The 27,287-nt window shown below is 48.0% G+C and overlaps 1 protein-coding gene across 1 annotated transcript; it reads left to right on the top strand.

Moving 5' to 3' along the window:
• Nucleotides 1-2,293: 2,293 nt before the first annotated feature.
• adad1 (adenosine deaminase domain containing 1 (testis-specific)) lies at nt 2,294-11,692 on the top strand (the record flags this gene model as incomplete). The annotated part of the gene is made up of 13 exons (XM_079744824.1): nt 2,294-2,427; nt 4,206-4,380; nt 4,601-4,741; nt 5,460-5,624; nt 5,938-6,021; nt 6,181-6,303; nt 7,263-7,386; nt 7,643-7,813; nt 8,090-8,165; nt 8,953-9,103; nt 10,118-10,376; nt 10,689-10,821; nt 11,579-11,692. Exons 2-13 carry the CDS (start codon nt 4,224-4,226, stop codon nt 11,690-11,692), a joined length of 1,698 nt encoding a protein of 565 aa, XP_079600950.1. The 5' UTR covers nt 2,294-2,427; nt 4,206-4,223.
• Nucleotides 11,693-27,287: the final 15,595 nt, after the last annotated feature.

Raw genomic sequence — 27,287 nt, 5'->3', positions numbered from 1 at the left:
GAGTTACAACGGCCTCTTTTCTCCTCCAGTATTCAGAGGCCTCCAGCCCTGCTCCTCTCCACGACGGGAACCTCTGCAGCTCCTCCTAGCCTAATCACGCTCTCCCTCCTCCTCCTCCTCCTCCTCCTCCTCCTCCATCACCTCCTCCCCCTCCATCACCATTTCCCTCCTCCTCTCCCTCCATCACCATCTCCCTCCTCCTCCTCCTCCTCCATCACCTCCTCCCCCTCCATCACCATTTCCCTCCTCCTCCATCACCTTCTCCTCTTCCTCCTCCCTCCTCCTCCTCCATCAACATTTCCCTCCTCCTCCCCCTCCATCACAATCTCCCTCCTCCTCCTCCTCTATCACCTTTTCCTCTTCCTCCTCCCTCCTCCTCCTCCTCCATCATCACCTTCTCCTCTTCCTCCTCCATCACCTCCTCCCCCTCCATCACCATTTCCCTCCTCCTCTATCACCTTCTCCTCTTCCTCCTCCCTCCTCCCCCTCCTCCTCCTCCATCACCTTCTCCTCTTCCTCCTCCATCACCTCCTCCCCCTCCATCACCATTTCCCTCCTCCTCCTCCATCACCTTCTCCTCTTCCTCCTCCCTCCTCCTCCTCCTCCCCCTCCATCACCATCTCCCTCCTCCTCCTCCTCCTCCTCCTCCTCCATCACCTTCTCCTCTTCCTCCTCCGTCACCTCCTCCCCCTCCATCACCATCTCCCTCTTCCTCCTCCTCCTCCTGCTCCCCCTCCTGCCTCCCTCCCCCCTGGATGGGGGAATCCTGACGGATGGCCGGTGTCTCCTCTCTGTGACCGGGGCCCTGAGTCACAGCAGACAGACCCGAGGGGCTGGGGGCCCTGTGCGTCGGGACCCTGGGTCGAGGGTCCGTCTCTGGCTGGCACGGGAGCCAGAGGGCGCTGCAGTCTGGGCGCAGACCGACATTAGGCCGTACCAGAGTTAAAATCCTATTAGTTTGAGTCGGGAATCGGATTATCGTCGTCGAGAATCACTCGTCTGGCAACGAGGGTCTAATTTACGCCAATCAACGGCAATTATTGAGGGGAAGAGAGCCCCTATTAGGGGGCTCATCCGCTTAGTCTAATGAATGGGGGAGATGGAATCTGGGCGGTGGACGGCCAATAGCAGGCCGCAGCTGAACGCCAGTGACCAGTGGCTGAAGAAGAGCCACTGTTATTCCTCTGGAGAGACGGACTGGGCCAAGGGGCTGGCAGGCTCTGGCCTCCCCCATCGCGGGGGGAGAGCGGGGGAGGGAGGGGGGGTGCAGACAGCCTGGCTACCCTGGAAGCCATAACTCGACGGTTTGGTGAGACGGCGGGGAGAGATGTTGTTTCCTCAGCTGCAGAAGGTCGGAGCTGCTCTCTGTCTGCTTAATGTCCTTCTCTGAGGCCCAGCAGCAGACTGCTTGTCAGTCTGGCGTCCAGGGCTCAGGACGGTGGGGTCAACGGGGCACGGAGCGGCGAAGAGAGTAAGAGAGAGAAAGAGAGAGAGAGAGAGAGAGAGAGAGAGAGAGAGAGAGAGAGAGAGAGAGAGAGAGAGAGAGACACGCTGCTGGAGGGTCCTTGAGCCAGGCGTTTGGGTCCGACGTCAGTGGATTCGGGTAGAAAGCGTGATAGCTCAAAAGCTGAAGTGACACTGCCCTCTGCTGTCAGACGACAGAACTACAATAAATAGTATGCAGAAGATGATTGTACTAATAGCTTGATGCTATACGTTTGAGAGCAGCATTTGCTTTAGGTAAACAACAAGGCCATGTTTTGTTCATCTCTGTGTACATAAGGTGTGTTGAACGCATGTTTTCAACTTAAGCTGTGTGGGCGTGCTTGCGCGATCAAAGGTCAAAGGTGAATCTGAAATGGAAAGCTGCATTAGAGCCCTAACCCTGATTCATAAGACTTTTTAAACTGAATATTAACGACAGTGTTTCAGTGTGGTGGAAGGGTTTTTTGTGGGGTTTTTATGCCTCACTGTGTTGTGTTTCGTTAAGATTTTCTTCTGGTGAGCCTGACTTTTCCAGGGTTCAGCGAGTTTCAATTTCAATCAGTAACCCACTGTGGTGACAAACATAAAAACACAAAACGACGGACAATACACGCTATAAAACACTCACTTCACACTCAATGATGGGGGCGGGGCAGATCGACTGCATACAAGAAGACAAGCGATGCCTTGATCTGGAAATTGCGTTGCAACCAACAAGCTTCCGATTTCTGCACGACTCGACAGTCAGAGGGAGTCAACGACACACATGAAATCGACCCTCGTCATACGCGTCGCAGTGGTTTCCATTCCGAGGCGTTAATACAGTGAGGTACATATTTATGACTCATTGTTTCCCCGGGCCCCGGGTAAAAGCAGGCTCTCTCTCAGAGGAAGACGACCAAGAAAGGCAGCGAGCCTGTCCTCTCTCGGTTCCCGGGCAAGGTGAGGGCTTGCTGGGGCCCACACCAGCCTGTCACGGGCTGCGTGGGCTTTGTTCCATCACTCTCTCTCTTAGAAAAAGCTCATCATCAGCTAGTGGTCTTCAGGGGGGAAACTTGGAAGAACCGAGGTGAACAAGTGTCCCATTATAAAACAAGTCACTTCTATTAATAAAGTGACGCATGTTAATAAAGTGATGCTCCAATCTGCATTTACGTTTTAACTCATATTATAGATATCGAGTATTTGTTGGTTCATTTTCTGTAGTTATTCTACATGCTCTTATTTTCCTTTTTAATATTGTTTAATTCTGTCCTGTTATTATGCTGCTGTGACGGACTCACTTTCCATTTAAGATGGATTAATAATACTTAATAATACATTCACTTATATTATTATAAGTTAATGTTATCTTGAAAACTCAAATGGTCACAGAGCCAAACAAAAAGCGAACAATTATCTCACAAGCAGCCCTAATGACTATGGCTATGGATTATGGCTCAGAAACCAGTCTGTTGTGAGAAAGGAAACGGAAATTTCAACTATTTTTAAGTGGGTTGGTGTGATAGTGCACATAATTACACATCTGAGCCGCCAATAGTGTAACTCAATAAAACGGAACTCCTCAAAAGGATGTCAAATATGGTGCAAGGAAGAGACTTTTACGGAGTATGTTTCCTGTGAATGGACCTTCCATAAATTTAAAATAAGCTATACATATGAAAACTAAATAATTAGAGTAACTTAATTAAAAATAAGCTGTAGGCCTACGTATGATAACGAAATTATTAAAATAAATGAATTAAAAATAAGCTATACATATGAAAACAAAATAATTAAAATAACTGAATTGTCCATTTCCGAATGCGTACGACAGAACGGCTGTAAGGGCGGTCGCCTGTAGAGGGCGCTGCGTCCCCGTTAAGCGCAGCTCAAACCAACGCAGTATTTTAACCCGCATTTCGTCTCGTCGGTTGAAACAGAACGACGCGTCGCGGAACAATGTATTGTATAACGGTCAAAACGCAATGCATGTCATATATGAAATATAACCTCGACGCCAGAACCGTGTTTTTTACACTTTATTCTATCTTTTACCGTCACACGTATAAACGTTTCATTCCTCAGTGCGTGATTTGAGTACCGCTCGCAGGTCAATGCTAGCGACCAACGCTAGTCCGGCCTAGCTTCCTTCTTACTGCGCCTGCTCAGATCGCTGTGATGCTACGCTAGGGCAGCGGGACGCAGACTTTGGTTACGCGCAGTGCCAGTTGGTCCGCTCGCAGGTGACCTGCCTGCAGCGATACCTGTTCAAAGCTACCGAAGTTGAGGCTAGTGTTAAGGCAAACTTAGCGCTAGTTTAGCGCTAGCTTAGCGCTAGTTTAGCGCTATTTTAGCGCTAGCTCCATGGTCTTCGCCGTTCTCCTGCGCGCGGACCAACAGGAACTGCGCGTGCGCCGGCAGGACTGCGGCCCGCCGGTTCAGGTCGCCTCAAAACCCGTAATGTTTAGAGGTGGCTCCTTTACAACAGCGGTGCTGTCGTTCCCGCAATAAGAGGACGTTTCTTGGTCGCTAGGTCTTTTATAGATTTAAATACTACTTTCTGTCGGAGTACTTGTAGTTTCTTAAGGTTTAATCCACATAACCGAAGCCTGTATTGCAGGAATATCCCACTCGGTTCCGCCTCAGAAGATGACGCGCGGCGAAAAGATTTCATGTTTGCGTTGTAATGTAATATGTGCAAATAAAAACAAAAATTCCCATTTTCCATCTCCTTCCAGAGTCCAGACTTGAACACGATGTTTGAATTGAACAGAAGAGCGAGGGGGACTCGGTCCGCCCAGATCCTCCAGAAGAACCACATCGGTCTCCCCGATTTCCCTGGCCCGGCGAGGACCCCCAGTTCCCCCGGCCGCGCGGGGACCTCCAATGCCCCCAAACAAGGCAAGGCTAGAGGTTAGCATTAGCTCAGATTTAGACACATGTTGCTACGTATTACAATCAAATCAAATAAAGTCGCCATGTAGCACCACAATAGGTGCGCACTTTTGATTTGCAATCGATTTGAGTACATGGCTATAGTGTATTTAAATGACATGAATGCATTAATATTCGTATACCATCATATTCATGTAGTCGCACTACATAATAGTGATGTATTTCTAATCGCCCGTAGGCTACACCAATAAGCCTCGACTCCCCCTCAAGGAGGTGATCGCCAAGTACAAGAGCGGGGACATCCACCCGGTCAGCACCCTGTACGAGCTGGCCTCAGCGCTGCAGCGACCCCTGGAGCTGAAGGAGACGTCCACCCCAGGTACTGAACCCCTGACCACGGGCTGAACGCCAAGCTGCTACTAAACCCTCACCCAGGTCCAGAGAAGGTACTAAACCCTCAACCGTTTGAAGACCAGCTACTGAACCCCAACCAGGGAGACCGCTACCGGTAGCTCCCTCCCCCGCTCTCTCCCCCAAGTTGTAAATCTCCCAGCGTTCGTGGGCATTTCACTGAGGCACGCCCCCTTTTGGTCGGTCCCGCTCGCCATTCTGAAAGTGGAGCGAGTTCAGTGAGGCCGACCGTGCTACTCGACAACAAAAATGGCTGCGCCCGTAAAGAAATTTATTTTGTGTTTGTATGTATTTGCATCACGTTGGTCGATTTTAATGTAGATTTGAAATGCTCGTACACACTTGGTTACATTGCTACTTTATGCCGGCCACCAATTTATGCATTGCACGGTCTTGCTGTGCGTGCACGACAATGTAAAGTTGTGTTGTTTGTTTTCGAGCTTGTTTGGTCTAGAGGCTCATGTAGCTAACAATAAACAACGTCTAGCCGGTGAGAAACAGGAAAAGCTACTACGACCAAAACGGGACGTGCCACCGCAAATGCCGCAAGAAAGCTGGGAGACTTACAACTTATGACCTGCACGTACCGGCGTACCGTCCAAATGGATCACACCATCGGTCTCCCCAGTGTCCTGTACTCTGAGCCCCCCCGGTGTTGACGCGGTCAGTGTTGTCTCCGTCCCCAGACAACACCCCGGGCCTCTGCTTTGCGTTCTGCGTGCTGTTGGACGGGGTGACCTACAAGACGGGCATGGGCATCACCAAGAAGGAGGCGCGGAAGAGGGCGGGCGAGCTGGCCCTCAGGGACCTGCTGCCCCTGCTGGAGGCGGAGCTCAGCGCCGCCCCCGAGGGTGACCTTTGACCTTTGGTTACACATTGACATGTCACCGACACGAAGCGCCATTGAGGATCTGTCGCGCGCTCACCCTCGCTCGCACTCAGTCACTTACTCACACATGCGCACTCTCACACACACACACACACACACATAGACACACACACTTCTCTCCATATCCGGTGGGTGGACCCTCCCCCTTGTGATGTCACAAATGGGTCAATTTTGCAGTGGCTTCGAATGACAACCTCCCACCGGGAGGCCCTTTACATAATTGGACCCTGTGATTGGCTGTCTGGTGTGACCTTGTTTCCTGTTGTGGTGTGAAGCTCCTCCTCCCCCGCCTGTCCCGGAGCAGCTGGCCTACGGCGCGGCCCCGACCCGCAGAGCCCAGACCGCCAGGACTCTCCCAGGTACCAGAACCTGGCTCAGGCATCTCCCCCACCCTCCCTCCCCCAAGCTTTCTCCCCCACTCTCCCTACCCCACTCCCTCCCCCACGCTGCCTCACCCACGCTCCCTCCCCCACCCTCCCTCACCCACTCTCTGGTCTGCTGTGTCCTGTTACCTCCAGGCTACAGCCCTCAGAGCGAGAGGATGTCCCAGGCGGTGAACGAGCGGCTCAGCGGACTGCTGCAGGACCAGCCAGGGCTCTTGCCCTGCGGCTCCGCCGTCGCCGCCTTCCTGCTCCAGAGCCGTGAGTCGAAGCGCCGAGCCAGCGGTCTGGAGAAGATGAATGAATCTTAGTTTTGATTGGTTTGAATCCGTCGGGTCACGGGCCTGTTGCTTTTGAAGAAAGTAGTCTAATCCGGATCGCTTTTAACTCACTTTATTTGTTAAGTATTTCGGTATGGTAACTATGAAGCAAAAGGAGGGGAATTGTATGGACACGCGTGTGAGCGACAAACAGCAGGCCTCTGTACCTAACTCCCTAGTATGGACTGCCGGATGTTTCTGATCTCGTTGGCTTCAGGCCCTGCTTTAATACCGAGTAGGCGTGGCCTATATGACGTATTGGTTTCGCCCTCCACCTGTCTAAAGGTGCTGCCCTCTATGGCTGGAATAGTTATTGCAGCTTAAAATATCGGGTCCTGCTTCCTAGTGGCTATGTATGGTAATTACGGCCTATGTGTTCGATCCTACTTCCTAGTGGCTATGTATGGTAATTACGGCCTATGTGTTCGATCCTACTTCCTAGTGGCTATGTGTGGGTAGCTTTATGTGTTTAAAATACGTAACAGGCCTCGTCGGTGATCACAGCCAGCGATTGCGGAAGGCTGCAGCTTTAAAAATGACATGATTAAGCCTCATGTAGACTGAGACGGGCGGAGGACGTTATCTAGTGCTGCAAATGATACATCATGAACAAGCGTTGTCACTTTCTCTGGTTCCACTGGTTCTGTTGGCAGGAAGTGAGTCATCAAGTAACGATCGAAAACTAGTTTTCAGCACCTTTATCTACGCTGCACTGGCACGTGGTTCTCATAATAATGTTTAATTATTTTCGTAAATTGCCAGTTTTGATTGTTTGCTTTGATTCTTGTCAGCCGCGTTTTTGTACGTTAGAAGACCGGATGTATCCCAGCCGTGACCTTTTACCTGTAAGCATGGCTGTCGTCCAATGACACTGTTCTCTCCTCCCTCCCCCCGGGCCAGCGGCCGGGTACGAGGTGGTTGCCTTGGGAACCGGCAACATCAACACCAACATGTGCGCCACAGCCACCGGCCGCGTTCTGCACGACTCCCACGCCCTGGTGGTGGCCAGGAGGTCCCTGATGAGGTCTGTACCCCGCAGTCCACCACTCCCGGCACCCAGTCCAGTAGAGTCCAGTCCACCTTTTACCTCACCACTCCAGTACCGCGAGCCACTGCTACCAGCACTCTAGTCCAGTCCACTACTACATCACTCCAGTCCAGTCCAGTCCAATCTAACTCAATGGGTGCTACATGTGAAGTGTATGTCACCATGTGGAGAGATAAAGAGCCCATGGCCGTTGAGGTGCTGAGTCTGATCCGCCCCGGTGGCCCGTGTCCAGGTTCCTGTACCGCCACCTGCTGATGTTCTTCAACGAGAAGGCGTCGCTGCAGCAGCTGTCGGTGTTCCAGCGGAGCGCCGGCAGCCCCCTGCTGGCCATGAGGAGCGAGCTCAGCCTGCACCTCTACCTCAGCCTGCTGCCCAAGGGGGCCGCGCAGATCAACCCCAACCTGTGAGGCCCCTCTGTCCCTCTGTGTGGCTGTCTGTATGTCCAGTCCCTCCAGAAAAACGCGATTATGCGATTGCATAATTCAACGCATAATCAGCCAAAGTCTGCATATTCATGCGAAGGCCGCATATTTTCAAATATGCGGCCACAATCACAAAAATGCGGTCAACAATCACAAAAAAACGCTGCATTCTTCTGGAGGAACTGTATGTCTCTGTTCTCCAAGATGTCCACTGGGTTGACCAGGCCCAGAGCCCTAACCTCTGTGTGTCCGTCCAGGCGTCTGAACCCTATGTCCATCGCTGCCAGGGAGGTCATCAACCAACTCAACTTGCACCTCGTTGCCGAGGGCAAGGTGCTGTACTCCACTTTCTGTCCTCATCCTCTACTTCCTGTCTCTGGGTCCTCTGTTATGAATACAACTGGATTTGCTACTGTGGGCCGTGTGTGTGTGTGTGTGTGTGTGTGTGTGTGTGTGTGTGTGTGTGTGTGTGTGTGTGTGTGTGTGTGTGTGTGTGTGTGTGTGTGTGTGTGTGTGTGTGTGTGTGTGCGCGTGCAGGTGTTCTCATGGTGTGTGTGTGTGTGCAGGTGCTCCCATGGTGTCTCTGGTTTACGTGTGTTTGTGTGTGTGTGCAGGTGCTCCCATGGTGTCTCTGGTTTACTTGTGTGTTTGTGTGTGTGCAGGTGTTTTCGTGTCTGTGTGTGTGTGCAGGTGTTTTCGTGTGTGTGTGTGCAGGTTTTTTCGTGTGTGTGTGTGCGGGTGTTTTCGTGTGTGTGTGTGTGCGGGTGTTTTCGTGTTTGTGTGTGCAGGTGTTTTCGTGTTTGTGTGTGCAGGTGTTTTCGTTTGTGTGTGCAGGTGTTTTCGTGTGTGTGTGCAGGTGTTTTCGTGTGTGTGTGCAGGTGTTTTCATGTGTGTGTGCAGGTGTTTTCGTGTGTGTGTGTTTTTTTGTGTGCAGGTGTTTTTGTGTGTGTGTGCAGGTGTGTGTGTGTGTGTGCAGGTGTTTTCGTGTTTTTGTGTGTGTTTTTGTGTGCAGGTGTTTTCATGTGTGTCTGCGTGTGCAGGTGTTTTCGTGTGTGTGGGTGCAGGTGTTTTCGTCTGTGTGTGAAGGTGTTTTCATGTGTGTGTGTGTGTGTGTGTGCAGGTGTTCTCCTTGTCCAGCGTGATGCTGGACCCCAGCAGGATGTCCAGCCTGTCGTCCAGTGATAAGCTGACCCAATGGCAGGTCCTCGGCTTCCAGGGGGCGTTGCTGAGCCACCTGCTGCAGCCGCTCTACGCAGACAGCATCCTCTTGGGTAGGGGACACACACACACACACACACACACACACACGCACACATCTCTACGCAGACAGAATCCAATGCCGTGTTCCAATATCCATACTATCCGTACTTACTAGCCTAAGTTTGAGTACGTAGGGCGTTCCGATTCAGATCGGGCGAAAATAAGTGTACTGAAAGGACCCGGATGGTGTACTCAAAACGGTCAAACCGCGAAGTGTGGTTCACCGTACACTTTTCGTACTCAACGGCAGCCATCTTAGCTACGTAGCGGAAGAGGGCGGCATTGCACTTTAATGTCGCCGTCACCAAAGTTGTGATCTCTAACGCACGTTGTGGTTACAATATCGTCACTAACGATGCAACTGACGTCATAGTTTAGAGGACAATTCCGGTATTTTGAACATTGAGCCCCCTTTCTGGTTGGCTAGGAGGAATTTAAGTAGTTAACTACGAAATTTTTAGTGTTGGTCCTGTCTCGAGTATCTGGCTAATTTCGAATCGCCACTGCCTGCTTCACAATGGCTGGCTATGGGCATTCAAAAACACCCCTTAACGTTTGTTTTTAGAAATGTGAAACTCGTCAAGTGGTTAGTGGTGTTCGTTGATGTTCCTTATCAAGAATCGTAGCGAAATACAGTTTCTGTCGTGTTTTATTTGGCATTTTGTAAATCGGCTTTATGTAAATGAAACGGAAACCGAAACGTTTCCGGTTCAGTCCTGTCGTTCATTTCGCTCGGTTCTCCGTATCAACAGTAGGGCTAGAACCGGGGCAAAAGACTACAACCACCCCCCTTTCTGTTTCCGGTTCCGGTCCGCTTTCCATTTAATTTACAAAATGCCGAATAAAACACGACGGAAACTGTATTTCACTAAATTTCGGTGTAACCACTCTATTCCATCCTAGACAAACCAGAACGGGGGCTCAATGTTCAAAATACGTAACTGTCCTCTAACGAGGTCGTCCTTAAATGATGACCTCGTCAACCCGTGACCTCGTTAACCCATGGGCTCGTTAACGACCTCCAGGTGAGGAGGGCTGCAGCAGCACGCGGGGCCTGGCGCTGGCGGTGAGCCAGCGGGTGGAGGGCGTGACGGCGGGCCTCCCGCTGCACTTCTGCATGGTGCGGCCGCACTACGCCCTGGCCCCGCCCCTCAGAGGCCCCGCCCCCGCGGCCAGGGGCCCCGCGGGGCCCGGCAGCGCCCAGCGGAACATCAGCCTGAACTGGAGCCAGGGGGACGGCACCCTGGAGGTGGTGGACGGGCTGGAGGGCGTGGCCGTCGCAGAGTAGGCCCAACCTCTTCCTCCCTCCACACGCTACTCTCTGACCCCCCCCTGTCATTCTGCCTCCCCCTACTGTCTGTCTGTCTGTGTGTGTGTGTGTGTGTGTGTGTGTGTGTGTGTGTGTGTGTGTGTGTGTGTGTGTGTGTGTGTGTGTCGGTCTCTCTCAGCAGAACATCAATCTAAAGCCCTGCCCAACAGCATTGAGGGGAGTGGGAGAATTAATGTCATTAAGGAGCGGGATGGAGGCTGTAGTGTGTGTGTGTGTGTGTGTGTGTGTAGTGCTCTCTTACCTGAGTGTGTGTGTGTGTGTGTTAGCTCTCCCTTTAAGAGCGGCCCAGGGTTGGCCAGCCGGCTCTGCAAGGCGGCCATGTTGCGCCGCTTCAACCTGGTGGTGAGGGAGGCGCAGAGAAGGGAGCTGCAGGGCGCCATGTCCTACAGGGAGGCCAAGGTCACACACACACAGGGACACACACTCACAGGGACACACACACGCACAGGGACACACACACGCACAGGGACACACACACACGCACAGGGACACACACGCACAGGGACACACACACGCACAGGGACACACACACACAGGGACACACACACGCACAGGGACACACACACACGCACAGGGACACACACACGCACAGGAACACACACGCACGCACAGGGACACACACACACACAGGGACACACACACGCACGCACAGGGAAACACACGCACACAGGGACACACACACACGCGCGCACACACACAAACACAAACAGGGACACACACGGACACACACAGACAGGGACACGCACGCAGGGACACACACGGACACACAGGGATTCACACACACAGGGACGCACACAGACACTAACACAGCCTCCTAGCAGTGAAGTCACACACGTAAGCGCGCACACCGTCATATATAAGGTGTCGTTAACAATGTCGTCGTTAGAATTTTTTTAACTCTGCAGTTTGCTAACGCTATAGGTTGTGGTTACTGACATTAACGAGGTACTGGGTTAACGAGGGCATCGTTAATGACACACACACACATTTGATCAGCCTATGTTACGGTACAGTCACTTTGATTTAGGATTTCACAGGGCTACAGCTCTCAGGCATCACAAAATGGCGGAGCATCACCCAACACAACTCCCATGATGCATTGTGATGTTTTGTACGACGTGGGTGTGGACGTGTGGTTCTGTTTGGTTGTCTGCAGATGACAGCCAAGCAGTACCAGGAGGCCAAGAACATCATGAAGGTCCACCTGAACAAGAACGGCTACGGGGTCTGGCCCTCCAAGCCCCCCCACAGCGACAACTTTAACCTCTGATCTTTGACCTTTAACCTGGGCCCAGTTCTGTTGTAGAAAGGCCTTAGTTTCTCTTTTCTTTGTTTTTGGAATAAACTTCTCTGAAAGGTTGAGGACTGAGGTGTGATTTGTGTGCTTAAATGTTTATAATATTGTTTAAACCGTTTTACCGCTTGCGATAACTGTAGCGTAACGTCTGATCTGAGTGGGGCCAAGAAGAATAAACCAATGAAGTTATTCAAATGTAATTTAATTATAACCGTCAGTGTATGTATGCTTGATTAGAGACAAAGTGTTGGTGATGGTATGGCTGGTTAACGCATGGATGAGAGAGATCATTAGTGATTGATGTAGTGGTTGATCATTCGGGAGGCTCTGTCATGATGCACTTGATCCCGCCGTGTGTTGGGTTCTGGGCTGTTTGCGTCGAGAAACTTCCCGATCACAGATCCGCCCCTCCTCCGCGCTAGATGTTTAGCATACCGGTCATTCCGCCGCTCTGAGGCACCGGTCGGCCACCCCTGAGACGGACCGGCCCACTCCAGAACTTCGGAGCGGAAGGACGGAAGGCCAACTCCGCGGTCCAGTTAATATATTTCAAGGTAAAATATTTACTCTGCAGGCCCGGTGAGGCCGGCCGGTCCTGGAGGCCCGTGTATTATGTCTGTGCATAAACAAGACACACAGGAAATGCTGTGGTTTCCTGCAGAGTAGTGTCGAGTCGGTGTGCAGCAGCCGAATGTGTAAATCAGTGTGTAGCCAGCCGCGCTACCACAGCTCGGTCCACGGCAGGAACCAGCGGGGTCTGACTAGACGGGACCACCCGACACTCGGGTACGTATCACCGCCGGCTCGCTACGCAGCACTTCACATCGATGGCTCGACGTCTCGCCGGTGTTTGGCTGTTTGGTTGTGCAACAGGGCTGACGAATTTGCAGCCAGATTCTGAAGACCTTGAGTCAAGTGGAGAGCAAGTAGTTGCCAAGTCCTTTTTTTTGTGCGTTTTATGAATGAAGCTGATACTACGATACTATGGTTACCATGGCTACTATGGTGACTTGGGTGGTTATTTTGTTGTTGATGTTTCCAGTTCAACAAATGTTTCATATGCTTCTGCAGAACTGATGTTTGCAGAATACCATAACAGAATACCAGTACACAATACAAGGACAACATCAGTGTCTGCTGTGTGTGTGTGTGTGTGCAATATGCTCCGAGGTGAACAGGAAGTGCTGTGATGTGGTCGCTGCTCGCTCGGAGGCACACTCTCACCTCGGTGGGTTTCAGACGCCGTTGTCGTAGAATCTCCCGGGGGGGGGGGGCACACGTAGGGGTTCTACTGTCAGTAGAGACTGGAGGGTTCACATATCAGGGGGTTCCACTGTCAGTCAGTGGAGACTAGAGGGTTCTAGGTAGAGGTTTGTGTCGAGATTCCACCTTAAATGTTTGTTTTTTTTGCAGTTTTTTGCAGATTGCAGCATCAGTCTGTGTGGGCAGGAGGGAGGGTTTGTGGTTTTTTCGTGGACCTCGTCACTGATGATTAGTTTTCTCTTCCGAGACTAGACTGAAGAATGTCCCCTGTGTTCATTAGGGGGTCCTTTCCCCACCCACATACTGCTCCTCTGAGCCTGAGACCCCCGTCACCACCGGTCGGAGGAGAGTGTTGGTCTCTCTCTCTCGATTCAATTCTAATCTATTCAAAGCTTTATTGGCAAGGGATATGACAATCGTTAACTTTGCCGAAGCAAGTGAAAGATTAGGAGGTCAAAATATAAAAACGTTTGAATACAAAATATATTTCTCTTTCTCTATAGTTGTCTGTCCGTCCCTCTGTCTGTCACTCACTCACTTTCTCATTCGCTCTTTCTCTAGTTGTCTCTGTCTGTCTGTCAGTCACTCACTCTCTCTAGTTTTCTGTCTTTGTGTCACTCACTCTCTCTCTCTCTCTCTCTCTCTCTAGTTTTCTGCTCTCCATAAACGGGTTAATTATTAATTATTATTAATTGTATGGGTCAGAATAAGCAACTGTGTTCACATCTGGTTTTCATCACATTTTATTATACTGCCTTAAATTATCAGAGCACCGGTTCAAACAAGTTATTAAATAGTAATAATTATAACAGTTTGTAATAATAAACATTGTGTTTGGAGCTTTACAAGACCTTACATTGGATGAGAAACATTTTTTCCATTAGGGTTCAAGCTAATAAATAATAATAATTTAATAATAATATAATAAATAAAATAAGGGCACAAAATACATATATAAAGTATATATAAATATATAGATACATGCATAAAGACCATGTTAAGGAGGCAGCATCAGAACAAGACAAACGTGTCCGCCTGTCGGCCTGTGGTCATGTAGCAGTAGGATCTTGGTACACGGCCTTAAATAAAATAAATTAATCGGATGGCAAATCAAGTGATTTTGTAGTCGTAGCATCCGCTGCATCCGCCGGCGCGAAGATGACCCCCTACTGGTCTATTAGCCCTCGGTGGCGTCGCCGGCCGTCTCTGGCATGGAGGCGTACATCTGCAACATAGACTTCAGGTGGTCCAGGAAGGCATCCCAAGGAGTGCTGGGCCCGGCCTCGCACACGCACGCGGTGGCGTTGGACGGGGTCGGCAGCTGAGGGGGGGAGCATCATGAGGTCAAGAATCAATGGTCCAGAGTTCACCTGGACTCTGCATAGCCTCCCCCCTTAACCCCCCCTCACCCCTCACCCCTCCCCCCTCTTATGCACTTATTGTGTGTTGTACGTCCTGGCACTTAAAAATAGTACTTAGCATTGTGTAGCATCTTATCCTAGCTATCTGTGTTGTATACGGGGAATGGGTTAACCTAGTGACTGCTAGTGCTTGGCTCTTGGTTCTATGAACATCCTAAGTGTACCGACAGAGATATATTGTTTCTCTTTCTTCTGACAAATGGACTGATAATAAGTCGCTTTGGATAAAAGTGTCTGATAAACTGAATGTAAATGTAGGTCTTTCTGAAGGTCCAGTAGCGAGCGGTGATCCACTGGCCTGGGCTTGTAGTAAAGAGGACTTACGCTTTTCGCATATGGGAGCAGTTCGTTCACTATCTGGTCGAGCTTAGAACCGTCATCTTTACACTCGCGTTCGGCGGTCTCGAGCCCTGAGATCACGCACTTCAGCGAGGCCTTCATACAGTTCACCTGCAGAGGAACACACACGTCTGTCTTTAGTCGACTTCAGGCAGCAGGCTCTGCTCAGGAGGTAAAGCCGCCACATCCGCTACTAGAGAGAGCGGTGGGGACGCAAGCCGGCTCGAAGGGCACCAATCAAGAGACTGCTCACTGCCAGACACCTGCTGTGTCTGTAGGCTCACTGGCTCTGTGTTTCCTGTTCTACCCTTGAAGTAATTCCCCTCTTTAGTTTGATGCTCCCAATAAACGGGTTGATTGTTAATTAGTATTAATTGTATAGGGTCAGAATAAGCACCTCTGTTCACATCTTGTTTTCATCACATTTTATCATGCTGTCTTAAATTGTCAGAGCATCGGATCAAACAGGTTCACATCAAGTTAATAAATAGTCATAATAATAACAATACGTAATAGTTTACAATGTGTTTGGAGCTTTTCAAGAGCTTACATTAGGCTCATTGGCAGTTTGTACACTGTTTTACACCTGAAGTATTCCATCCTCAGCAGGTCTTGCTTTAGCTACAACATTTATATTGTGTAGTGCATTTTTTCTAAAAGGAATCTGTTTGAGTTAAAGAAGAAATATCAAACTTTTTGCACTTACGTTCAGTGGTGGTGTATAGAAGCTCATATTCTCTGGCTGTTGGGATGGTAGGAAAATTATGGAATCAGTGAGTTTTGTTGAGAGAAAAACATGGAGATATCGGTACAAAATTGATAGATAGAAATATTAGAAAACTTACACATGAGACGTTCTGTCTGAGGATTTGTGACGGGCGCGTGATGTCTGAGGGGATGAGAGGTCTAGCCTGCACCATCCAAGACAGAGCGATAGTCCAAAAGGCAATCCTGAAAATATTCTCCATTTCAACGGTGAGGGGTTGAGAGTTCAGCCTTAGAGATAGAAGTCTTCTCAGTAAGTGACTTCGGCTCTGAAGTGGTGAGTTCGTGGTGTATTGCATGCTTGTATGTTGTTTATATACAGTAGGTGTGGGGTGGAAATAGTGGGCTGAAAGGGTTTGGATATTACCTAATACATAGAGAAGAGTTTTTCTATAGATGACTGTTGGGTTTTTTCACACCCGATGGCTGAGGTGAAACCCCTTGGGCTGATTGCACTTGCTTGCCTGTTGCCATCTGTCTGTGGAGCTTCAACCATGCCCTGTCCCCCTCAGGGACAGGGCACTATTGGGCACTATTGAGAGGTCACTGGTTTTACTTTAGTTGGATAATACTGAGACATTCAGGGGGTCTCCGATTGTTCACCTTGATTCCATTAACATGTCACCGCTCGGCAACACAAAGGTCTACTGGGTGTTGTCCCCCCCCCCCCCCAAAAGAAAAACACAAAGCTGTAATCTTCCTGCCTTCCCACACTCTTTCAGTCCTGTGTCTACATGGGGAGGGGTCCGTTTCCACGGAGCCCGCCATGTCTCTACAGTAGCCCAGAACGGACAAAGGCTCTACATTTTTCATTCTGAATCTTCATCGCTTTCTTGCTTGTAGACTATGAATTATAGTTTTACAGACTATATAACTAAATCCATATTCTAGATCCATCGGGGAACCTCATCTCTTGACTCGTGGCTACTCTGTGTGGTCGATGTTGAGGATGTACCTAGCGGAGCCAACAGGCCACTGGAGCTGCTCTGGGACTGGGAGGGGGGTATGCAGAAGGCGGCATTCTGCAACCTCACCACTAGAGGGCACTAAATTACAATTAGGGCATTTAGCAGACGCTTTTATCCAAAGCGACTTACATCAGTTAATATACACATTGACGGCAGAGTCAACCATGCAAGGTGACAGCCAGCTCGTCAGGAACACATCAACAATCAGCTAGGAGGAGCTTCCTTTCAATGTTGGCCTGGGTGCCAATAACTTAAATCGAGAAATAAAAATCAAATTACGTTGTTTTAGCCTCCTGGTGGTTGAGTGACAAACTGCAGTCATTGTACTATTTTTAAGTGCCAGGAAGTACAACATACAATAAGTGAGTAAGAGGGGTGTGTGTGTGTGTGTGTGTGTGTGTGTGTGTGTGTGTGTGTGTGTGTGTGTGTGTGTGTGTGTGTGTGTGGGGGGGGGGGGGGACTTGACATCACACACAGCCTAACCTTAACACCATGATGATGACGATCTTTATCGGGGTGACTATGTGTTGAAGCATGCAGCGGTACATTGTTGATGTGGCCCAGAACCATTAGAAAGTGTCCTTTGATATTGAAGGAGGTTAATCATGGGGGTGGGGGGTTTCCCCCCTTGCAGATCCCTGCCTCTCTAAACCCAGGGCTGGCGGGGCTGTCTACGGCGTTCACACTCATACCCTCCATCGTCTTCGGGCCCACTTTCCATCTCCAGCACCCCACAGCGAACTCTGGTTCAGAGGACGGGGGAAGGCGGGGGAGTTTCATCCATGGAATTAATAATCGGTTTCCGTGCTTCAGGGAACACTTCTTTAGGGTGGCCATTGTAGAGCCAACGGTTTCCTCTGTGCTCCAGCCTGGTCTTCAGAAATGGGTCGGATGTCTGTCGCTCTTGTCTAGTTGTTGCACTCCTTCTAAGATGTTGGAGTGGTCAGGGATCTTGTAGTCTGAACGCTGTAATATTTAGTTAATATTAACGATATTAATAATAATCAATTAATAATTAATTCATATTCATCAATGTGGTGAAAGTGAAACAAAACCGAAAATAAAAAGGAATGTGGTCGACGTGGTAAACATGAGGACCTGCGACCCTCACCCCCACCCCCGCTTGAGGAAATTGTTGTTATCATAGTAGGATAGTTATAGAGAGTCCTTTGACTCTCGCTGGCGTTCTGAGTCGGCTCCACCACAACACCCACAGTGTGCAGAGTATCCTCACTGACGCTTTCTACCATGACTTTCCACTCTTCTTTGTTCCAACTTCTACGTCTTCATAATTCACCTTTTCATGGTAAAACACACAGGCTCTGCGTGGGAAACGGTTTCAGGGGGATGACCCACAGTGGGGTGAATGAGTCTACGTTGTAATAACAAGGTTCATATCCTCATCTTCATCACTGGCAAAGAAACAAAGCACTGATGAATATTGTGTGTGCTTCAAAGTGTGTGAGATAACGTGTGTGTGTATGTATGTTTTCGTTTGCGAGTGAGTGTGCTTGTGTGTGTATTCCGAGGCTTAAACAGTGTTTCTAGGGTCGAACAGTGTTTCTAGGGTCGAACAGTGTTTCTAGGGTCGAACAGTGTTTCTAGGGTCAAACAGTGTTTCTAGGGTCGAACAGTGTTTCTTGGCATAAACAGTCAGTGTGTTTAAATGAAAATGTCAAGAAAATCAAATTATTGTATCCAATCATAGTCCGACTTTGATTGGATTATTAAGATGCATGTATACACCTAAATATAAAATCTAATCTAATCGGGTTACTTAGACCCCTAGATTATTTGATTGATAGTCGCATTAAGCGTGCATGTGTACATTCAATTCGATTGGAATCGGATTTTGCATTCTGTGAATGCCCGAGATCTTTTCCCGGGGCCCTGAGGCAGAAGTATAAGGAGATGATAGTCGTGTTGTTGTCGCCGTCGGAAAACAAGAAACTGTGATTTATTTTAAAAGGTGGCAAAGAAGAAGCCGGAAGCCGGTGTCGTGCCACTGTAGTTAACCCCTAGAAGAAGTGTATCATCATCAACATGCATTCAGTACACACTTGGCTTCTGTTGGAGAATGGCAGTGTGTGTGTGTGAGTGACCTCAGCGAGTGAGTGGACGAGCGAGGAGAGCGAGTGGTAGCGTGTGTCAGTTTAGTTAATTAATGAGTCGGTTGTGTCTGTGCAAACATGTACTGTAAAGTTCGTGGAATTACGAATTAAGTACCCAGCCTGTGGCCGCTTCATTCCGACCCATAAGCAGACCCACTGCCTGTCAAGTGATGGGTGTTACCCCCGAAAGAACATCGGCCCTCGAGGGAACGTCTCTCCTGTGCTCCTTGAGTACGGTCTGGGAGCCGACAGCAGGAGAGGTCAGACGACAGCACTTTGATTTCACCATAGGCTGAATTAAAAGTACATGTTTTTCTAAATGTTGGTCACCAACGAGGTTGTAAAGTAGTAACTTCGTAATATTATTATTTTTGTTAACGATCTTCATTCATTCATTGCGCCAAAGCCGAACTGACAGGGATATTCTCTGATATTATGATATCATCACTGGGGGTGGTGAGTTAGGTCTCCCCCTTCACTGTAAGCTTCTTTGGGTCATTGAAAAGCGCTATATAAATATAATGAATTATTATTATTATTATTATGAATCTTAAAGACTGCGCTGGGTTCTCTGAACCTCTGGTACTTCAACAACAAAGACTCATAGTTGGCTTTATCTCGGCCATGGTGGAGAAGGAATTGGGGGAAAGGAACTTTGGATTTAACTTTCTGAAGTCCAGATTGAAACGCGACATGGAGGAGAAAGGGATCGTTGCCGTAGGCGGACTCCTAAAGGAGCTCCTCCGCCGCCACCGGAGGAGTCCGCATACGACCGAGAGGTCGGAACAATGGAGTGTCGGAGAAATGATATGGACCCCAAGTGAACTGTCAGCTGTCTACGGGAAACATCTTCCTCGAATGCCGCCCGAGTTTGTTGTTGCTGGTGACGTAAAGAGGTCAGCCGGTGTCTCTACTTTAACTAGTTGAAATGGGTACACCACCACCTATCATACTGGGGCATGAAATGCTTCGCTCAATGTATTGATTTTCTCACCGCCATGTATACACAGACAAATGCAGTTGTCCGATTGAGGAGCATAGTAGAGCTATGGCTTTAATCGGATTAAGCGTCGGATTGAGTGTTTCTAGGGTTTAAGTGTTTTAGGGTTGACCAGTGTTTCTAAAGTTGAACAGTGTTTCTAGAGTTGAACAGTGTTTCAAGGCTTTAACAATGTTTTATGGTCGAACAGTGTTCCTAGGCTTGAACAGTGTTTCAAGGCTTAAACAGTGTTTATAGGGTTTAACAGTGTTTCTTGGGTTTAGCAGTGTTTTAGGGTTGAACAGTGTAACAAGGGTTTAACAGTGTTTCTTGGGTTTAACAGTGTTTTCAGTGCTCCCAGTCAGCGCAGAGTCATTGATTAGCCTTATTCCTGCACTGACCACCTTCTCACACCCTGTCAAAATGAAAGTGCGTCACTGACATGAAGGTTATAATTAACACCAGTATGGAGGATTATGAGGAGGATCTTCACTAGCTTAGCTTCAGAAAAAACAGAGCCTGATTTGGTGAGGGGAACTTTTAGATCAATGGAAACCTCTCTCTGTACCTCCGTGGTCCGGTGAGGCAGCTGTCACCTTCACAACAACAGTAACCTGTCATCTCTGGCCAGGGCTTCAGCGAAAAGAGAAAGGTGTTCCGTTCAGAGAGTCAACAGATGAATAGTGTGAGGCCGCTGTCCCCTCCCACGGAGGGGAAGGTGGTGGTTAAGATAGGAGGATGTAGCAGCCGACAGACGTCAGCACAACACCCCAACTGGGAACGGAGGGCAACCTTGGGTGGGCCCGGGAAACAACTGAAATCAGTTGAGCAATGAGTCAAACCCTGGAACACGGCCAATCAGGGGGCAGCCTCTGAGCTGGAGAGACTGGGGGCTTCTGTGAGCTCTGATTCACACCCTGGAACAGGGATAACGTTTCCTGCTGAATGGACTTCTCTAGCCAGTGGCCACTCAAAGCTCTGTGCGATACTAACATTCACCCATTCATGCACACATTCACGCACCGCCGGCGGTGTCAGCCACGCAGGGCGACAGCCGGCTCGTCGGGAGCAGTCAGGGCGAGGCGTCTCACTCGGGGACGCCTCGACACTCCGCTAGGAGGAGCCGGGGATCGGACCAGCGACCTTTTGGTTACAAGTCAGCCCGCTCTGCCTCCTGAGCCACTGCCGCCCGCTACACTGCTGACCATCCAACGTGTGTATTCGTCCAGTGTCCTGAGCGTCTGTGTGTCCCGTGCGGGGGGGGGGGCGATGGAGCCCGCTGACGACAGCGTTAGCTACGAGTCCGCGGACGTGAGCACGGACACGGACACACTGTGTCACAGACACATTTATATTTAGGTTCTCTTTTTTTGCTATTAGTAAAGTACGTTTACATTTCTACATTGAGGGCGTTTAGCAGACACTTTTAACCAAAGCGACTTAGATATACAACAATATATCGCTGTCAGTACAGTAAGGATGGTTATAGAACCAAGTGCCAGGCACTAACCATCGCTAGGTTAACCCATTCCCCGTATGCAACAAAGATAGCTAGGGTAAGATGCTACACAACTAAGTACTATAATTAAGTGGCGGCTGGTGATCAAAAATGTTGGTGGGGCACAGTAATAGACAGGGCGTCTGGGGTCTGGGGCATTTGGCATCTGGCCATTCCACCAGCCATTGCTATTCAACCCATTGTTGTTATTCTGATATTGAGACAAATGATGATCACTGTCCTATAGTGTCCATTTTTTGTGAGTCTCAATGTCTAGTTCAAATGCAGTTAGAAATATGGGACAGTTGCTTGATTTTGTTTATATTTTACAGGCCGAAAGACTTAATATGTAACTTACTTGCTCCTTTTAAGTATAACATTGCTTGGGGAGTCCAATTCCTCCACTGAAAAGGGTGGAAAGTGCTTACAACTCCCTGCTAGTTAGCGATCTATCTCTTCTCTACATGTAGTTGTGTTGCGCAAATGCTGCTGAGGGAGGTAGCCTATTTGATTGATTCGCTGAATTGTCCAATCATGTGGTGATAACAAAAAAGAAAAGCGATACCATTGGCCTGGGGCGCACACTGGTGCCACCCGAGGGTGAATTTTCTTGCGCCAATGAAAAGCTGTCTCTGCTTGATAGACAGCAAAAAGTTAGAAAGCTTACATTGACTTCAACGTGGCCGGCGCCCCTGACTTGGAGGAGGGCTTTATTTCAAATGACCAATAACTAGCCTAGCCCAAATCATTGATGTTCAGACGCATTTAAATGGTTGCTGGCAGTGACAAGTATATTACACAATTAAACGAGGCTAAACGCTATGTATTTTTGTTGATTTATTTCGTATTGATAAAAGTTGGTTAATAGTTGGCAGATATATTCAAGTGAATATTTCACGGGGGGGCGGCGCCCTAGCGCCCTCTATTGACCCACCGCCACTGCTATAATTAAGTAAAACATACAATAAGTGCGTACATTAAAGGTCCCATGACATGCTGCCAGGTGTGGGCTGATTAACCGTTACAAGCCGTTTTGGAAATCTGTCCCTTATGACATCACAGGTGGGCGTGTCCACCTAGATGTGTGCTGGACAAATCAGTCTACCAGCCTACCCAGTGAACTATAGCAAACTTTGCTCATCTATCCGTAAATGGCTTGGAGCAGCTAATCAGCCCACACCTGGTGGCATGTCATGGGACCTTTAAGGCCCAATCCCGTTAAACCCCTTGGCCAAACCCTTAACCCTACCCCTACCCCTACCCCTTAAACCTACCCCTCAACGCTAACCCTACGAAATGGGACGACAACCCTTCAAGACACAGTTACAGTACGTCATTAGTAGTCGTTGACAGGGTTTTGATCGTTTTTTTGATCTTTTGATACAATATCTGTCTCTGGAATTTTACTGTGTAGTTTGAATGTCTTAGGAATGCAACCTTACCCACATGGAAAAACACGGTATGATTAGATAAGAATATCATTCATTCTCACAATCTGTTAGGAACTGCAATATTGCACATTATTTTGTATCAAACATTATACAAGATCAACATAATATATAAAACCAGAATAAACATAGAACTTGAGATAGTATGGCAACCATGTTAAACATAAAAGTCATGCAAACAAGAACCAGTAAGGGGGAAGGCTATGCCGAGTCCAGGTGAACTCTGAACAGTCTTGGGAACGCAGGAAGTAGTTAGAATGAAGTTTCCTCCACAATCATGGATCCGTTTGTTTTTTTTGTCCGTGTTTGTTATTCGTTGTAGTATTAGAATGTATTGCCATGATCAATCATGCCAGGAATTCATATTGTACAGTAATCTGATCATTTTGTGACACTTCGGGAGTTGTAATCAGTCTGCTGTCAATGTCGTTGCTGAACTGGTTATACTTATAGTTATAGTTTGAAGCCTTTCATTTAGGGAACAGCATTTGTTTTCAATGTTGGAATTTTTTTATTAGAGTGAGTCCTGGAAAACTTCGACACAGAACTATGCCAGTAATTCTGTATTTTTAACCGTTGTGGTTTGGTGTGTAGGCGGTGTCAGAAGGTCATTACTCTAATTTCTGTAATTACACATTCACACTTATTGTGATCTTGGTATGACTCACATTCGATTGTTTCCGACAAGATATGATCATTTCAGGCCTCTAGATTCACTTTCCCCTTCCCACTCTGGCAACACTGGTCCCAGGCCAAGAGATTCCAAGGAGAAAGACATCACTAGTTGACCCAGAGTATGACAAACACAATCATGTCTGCCTCAATCGTTTGAGATTTCGAGTCGTTTCTTCTAGATTTATATCAGTCTTGAGTACTTGTCTTGTGTACATATACACACATCTGGTGGTGGTAAGTGAGGTCCCTCCCCTTCACTGTAAGCGTCTTTGGTTCATTGAAAAGCGCTATACAAAATAAATGAAAATAATTTATTTTGTTGTGATAATGTGAGGTAACCGTGTGCTCTTCAGAAAACCCCCTCTTCACTGGGAAGTCCAGGGTCCTGTAGCCGTGACGACAGGCCTGTGGTGGGACAGCCCTGTGCACTCGGGGCAACCTGCTGCATGTACACACCTGCTGGAGGCAGCTGTGTGCATGCTGCTGGTGTGCACGTGCACGTCGCTGGTGCACGTGCGCAGACAGGCTGACTGTGATCAGTGATTCCAGAGGGTTCTGGTACGCTCCACCATGAATGGTATCATATGACGCCAGAGATGCCACGCCAGCGCTTTGTGCACCAGACCATTTCCGTTTTGCAAAATGGTCAATTCAGTGTGCAAACTCAATCCAGTCTGCAGCCGTCCCAGTCTGGCACTCTCACACCATCACCTCTCTTCTACATGATCAAATACGTCAGCTTCCTTCTTTAGGAAGTCTCTTGTTGCGTTACTTTGTGATCTCTTGATGCTTCCTACCTTTAGTCTTAAGTAATTCATGAGCCGATAGCATCAAGCGTTTGTGTTCCTCTACACACGCTGCTGGCAGTATGCTCCACAGTATTGTTTTAATTCCAATAACAAAAATGAAACACATGTATGAAACACTTGTATCATCTGTCCCCACTACTGCAACCTCCAGTAGGGGTTGCAGTAGTGGGGACAGATGACACGTTATTTTGGCTGCATGCAGTGACGGTAGTTTACCATCTGGGGGCGCTGTGCCTGTTATTGTAACCCATTTGTTGAGCAGCTCGCTCGCACATACATGGTCGGAGTTGATGACCTGCTTAGCATCTCTATGTTCAGACAGCTGGAGAGTGTGTCTTTAGACTCCATGTGCAACACAACCTTTTGCAGAAAAACAACAACATTGTTTTGACATGACAGGAAATTCTCAAGGGGAAATCTACTGTCTTGAGTGGTGCACCCTTTAACAGGGGGTTCACTGGAGCCACAAAACCTGCTGAGCACAGTCAGCCTCTAGATCCCGCCTCGTTCTCAGTCTCAGCAAAAACAGCTTGTGCCATCGTGCTGCAGAAGGGATTAATGATGTGCACCTCATCTCCTTCTGGGGTTCACGCCAGGTGACCATGTGGTCTTCAGAAAGCCCCTCTTCACTGGCATGTGGGCTGGTTCTCGCACGCTACCACCATCGTGCCAGGTGACCCTGATTACATGCATCTATCTACAGGCAGCTGCTCTTCCTCTGTGGTCTGGTGGATCACCTTCATGCCTGACTCGTATTTGCATTGATCAAACGTGATGAGCGACTTTCTCCAGAGAAATGTGAACCGCCCCACCTCCTTCTCCACGTCCTTCGTATGTGTGTGTGTGTGGTTGGTTAACTATTTATGTCTGTATATCTGTGTTCCTCCATTCCTGTCTGTGTGTATCTTTCCCTGTCAGTCTTTATTCCTGTTTGTGGATCAGCCGTCTAGCTTATGTTTATCCGAGACATACCGTGTTCACATTCAACATATCTGTTTGTAGTAACATTATATCTGTTGACTATTACTATTAAGACCTAAATAACAATCCACAGACGTGCACAGACCTGTGGCCCAAATGTACCGTTTACTACTCCGGTAACATTACCACACGTCATCGCGGATTTGCTCTCAGAGTTTAGTGAGGTATCAGCATTTATAAATATAGCTTTTTAGTTTAGTTTGTAGAGTTCGTTTAGATGGCAGGTGTTTGGAGGCAAAAACGGGAGGTAACCTCGCGATAATTAGATTGGTTGGGCGAGATTAGGTTTGCTGATGCATCAATCCTCTACCTGTCACTTGTCGCCAGAGGGCGCCATAGAGCTAAATGAGGACCAGGATAGTCATGGGACCTCTACGAATTGTCAAATCTCCTAACCTTTATCCCTCCTTCATTTACCTTTGTGGAAAACGTCATCGGGTCAAGGAAAGATGAAAAGGTGCTTCCTTTCGAAAATAGGAAAAGACAGAACTGTTTAAAATTAATTCGACTCCACTTTTCCTAACCACCGTCATTGCACGACGGCGAGTATTGCTCTACCTATACTATTGCTATACCTCTAGCGTCTCTTGCGTAGAACTACAGTTTTCCAAAGTTGGACTACAACAAGCGCTCTTTCGATCCAAGCGTTCTTGACGTAAGCCTATTGATTTCAACCAGGTTGTCGGCAACAGTGAGAATCACTGAGGTCGGACTTGGCCAACGGGAATATTTTGGGCCACTTGAATCACACATGAATCCCCACATGTGAATAAAAAGAGGCTCAATTTATGTTGAGGTTGAAATTAACTGCCCCCAGTAGTCTTTCTTAAATGTGAAGTCAGCGTTGTATTTTCTTACAGTGTTTATTGTGTGCTTAATAACCAGCAATAAATGAATTCATTTCGATTCAAATCATTTGTTTCTGGAATTTATCAATTGTATTTTCTTCTCTTCTCTCCTTCTGCTTTACCGCGTCTCTCATGCGTCTTCGGTAGTGTCGGTAAACTTCGTCAGTGGCATGTTGCTTTAAATATTGCCGCCGTAAAGGATTATGGGATACATACCACTATCTCCTTTCCTTTCGTAAAGGTTGCTCAGGGGCCTCTACGAATTCTCTTTTTTGCATAGGAAATGTCCTTTCCTAACAAGATGACCAGGAAGTAGGAGGAAAGGTGGTTCGAATTCTAAAAATGCTTAGGAAAGGAGCCTCGATGCTTCCTTTAACCCTCGTTTAGCATAGGTCACTCCTGTGCTTCCTTTGCAAAAATTAAGGAGAAAGTGGAATCCCATAATCCTTTACGGCGGCAATATTTAAAGCAACATGCCACCGACGAAGTTTACCGACTTTACGCGAAGACGCATGAGAGGCGCAGCAAAGCAGAAGAACAGAAGAGAAGAAAATAGCATTTATAGTAATGGATACCAATTCCAGAAACATTATTTGAATCGAAATTAATTAATTTATTGCTGGTTATTAAGCACACAATATATACCGTAAATGCCGACTTCACGTTTAAGAAAGACTACTAGGGGCAGTTAATTTCAACCTCAACATAAATTTAACCTCTTTTTTTTCACATGTGGGATTGAAGTGGCCCAAAATATTCCCGTTGGCCAATTCCGTCCTAAGTGATTCTCACTGTTGGTGACATCATGATTGCAAACAATAAGACAAGAATATGGATCGAAAGAGCACATGTTGTAGTCCAACTCCGGAAAACTATAGGTCCACGCTAGAGACGCTAGATGTCAGCAATACTCGCCGTCGCGCAAGGATGTTGGTTTGGAAAAGTGGAGTCTAACTCATTTTAAACAGTGCTGTCTTTTCCTATGTTCGAAAGGAGGCACCATTTCATCTCTCCTTGACCCGATGACGTTTTCCACAAAGGTTAAGGAAAGGAGGCTTAAAGTTTAGGAGATTTGACTATTCGTAGAGGCCCCAGGAGTAGGCTATGCTAAAGGAGGGTTAAGGATGCATCGAGGCTCCTTTTTAGAATTCGAACCACCTTTCCTCCAAGTACTTCTGGGTCATCTCCTTAGGAAAAAAAAAATCTATGCAAAAAAGAGAATTCGTAGAGATCAGAAACTGATCATTTTAGATAATGTATAATAGATTAAATGACAAGGGCACAAACAAATGTTTAGGTTTTGTGGTAAATTAATTAAGGACGATTTTTTTTAAAAGAGATGAGCAACAGGGAAATATTAGCAATTTAAATGGTGAAATAATAACAAGGCAGAAGCAGGTTCATTATGTGACTCAGTTTCCAAAACAAGACTTTTTTATTAAATAAAAATAATTTATTTGTAA

The sequence above is a fragment of the Pollachius pollachius genome (genome assembly GCF_949987615.1).
Source record: "Pollachius pollachius genome assembly, chromosome: 10".
NCBI classification, from domain to species: Eukaryota; Metazoa; Chordata; class Actinopteri; order Gadiformes; family Gadidae; genus Pollachius; species Pollachius pollachius.
The sequence above is the reverse complement of the archived record's forward strand: the minus strand, read 5'-3'. Positions and strand labels throughout refer to the sequence as shown.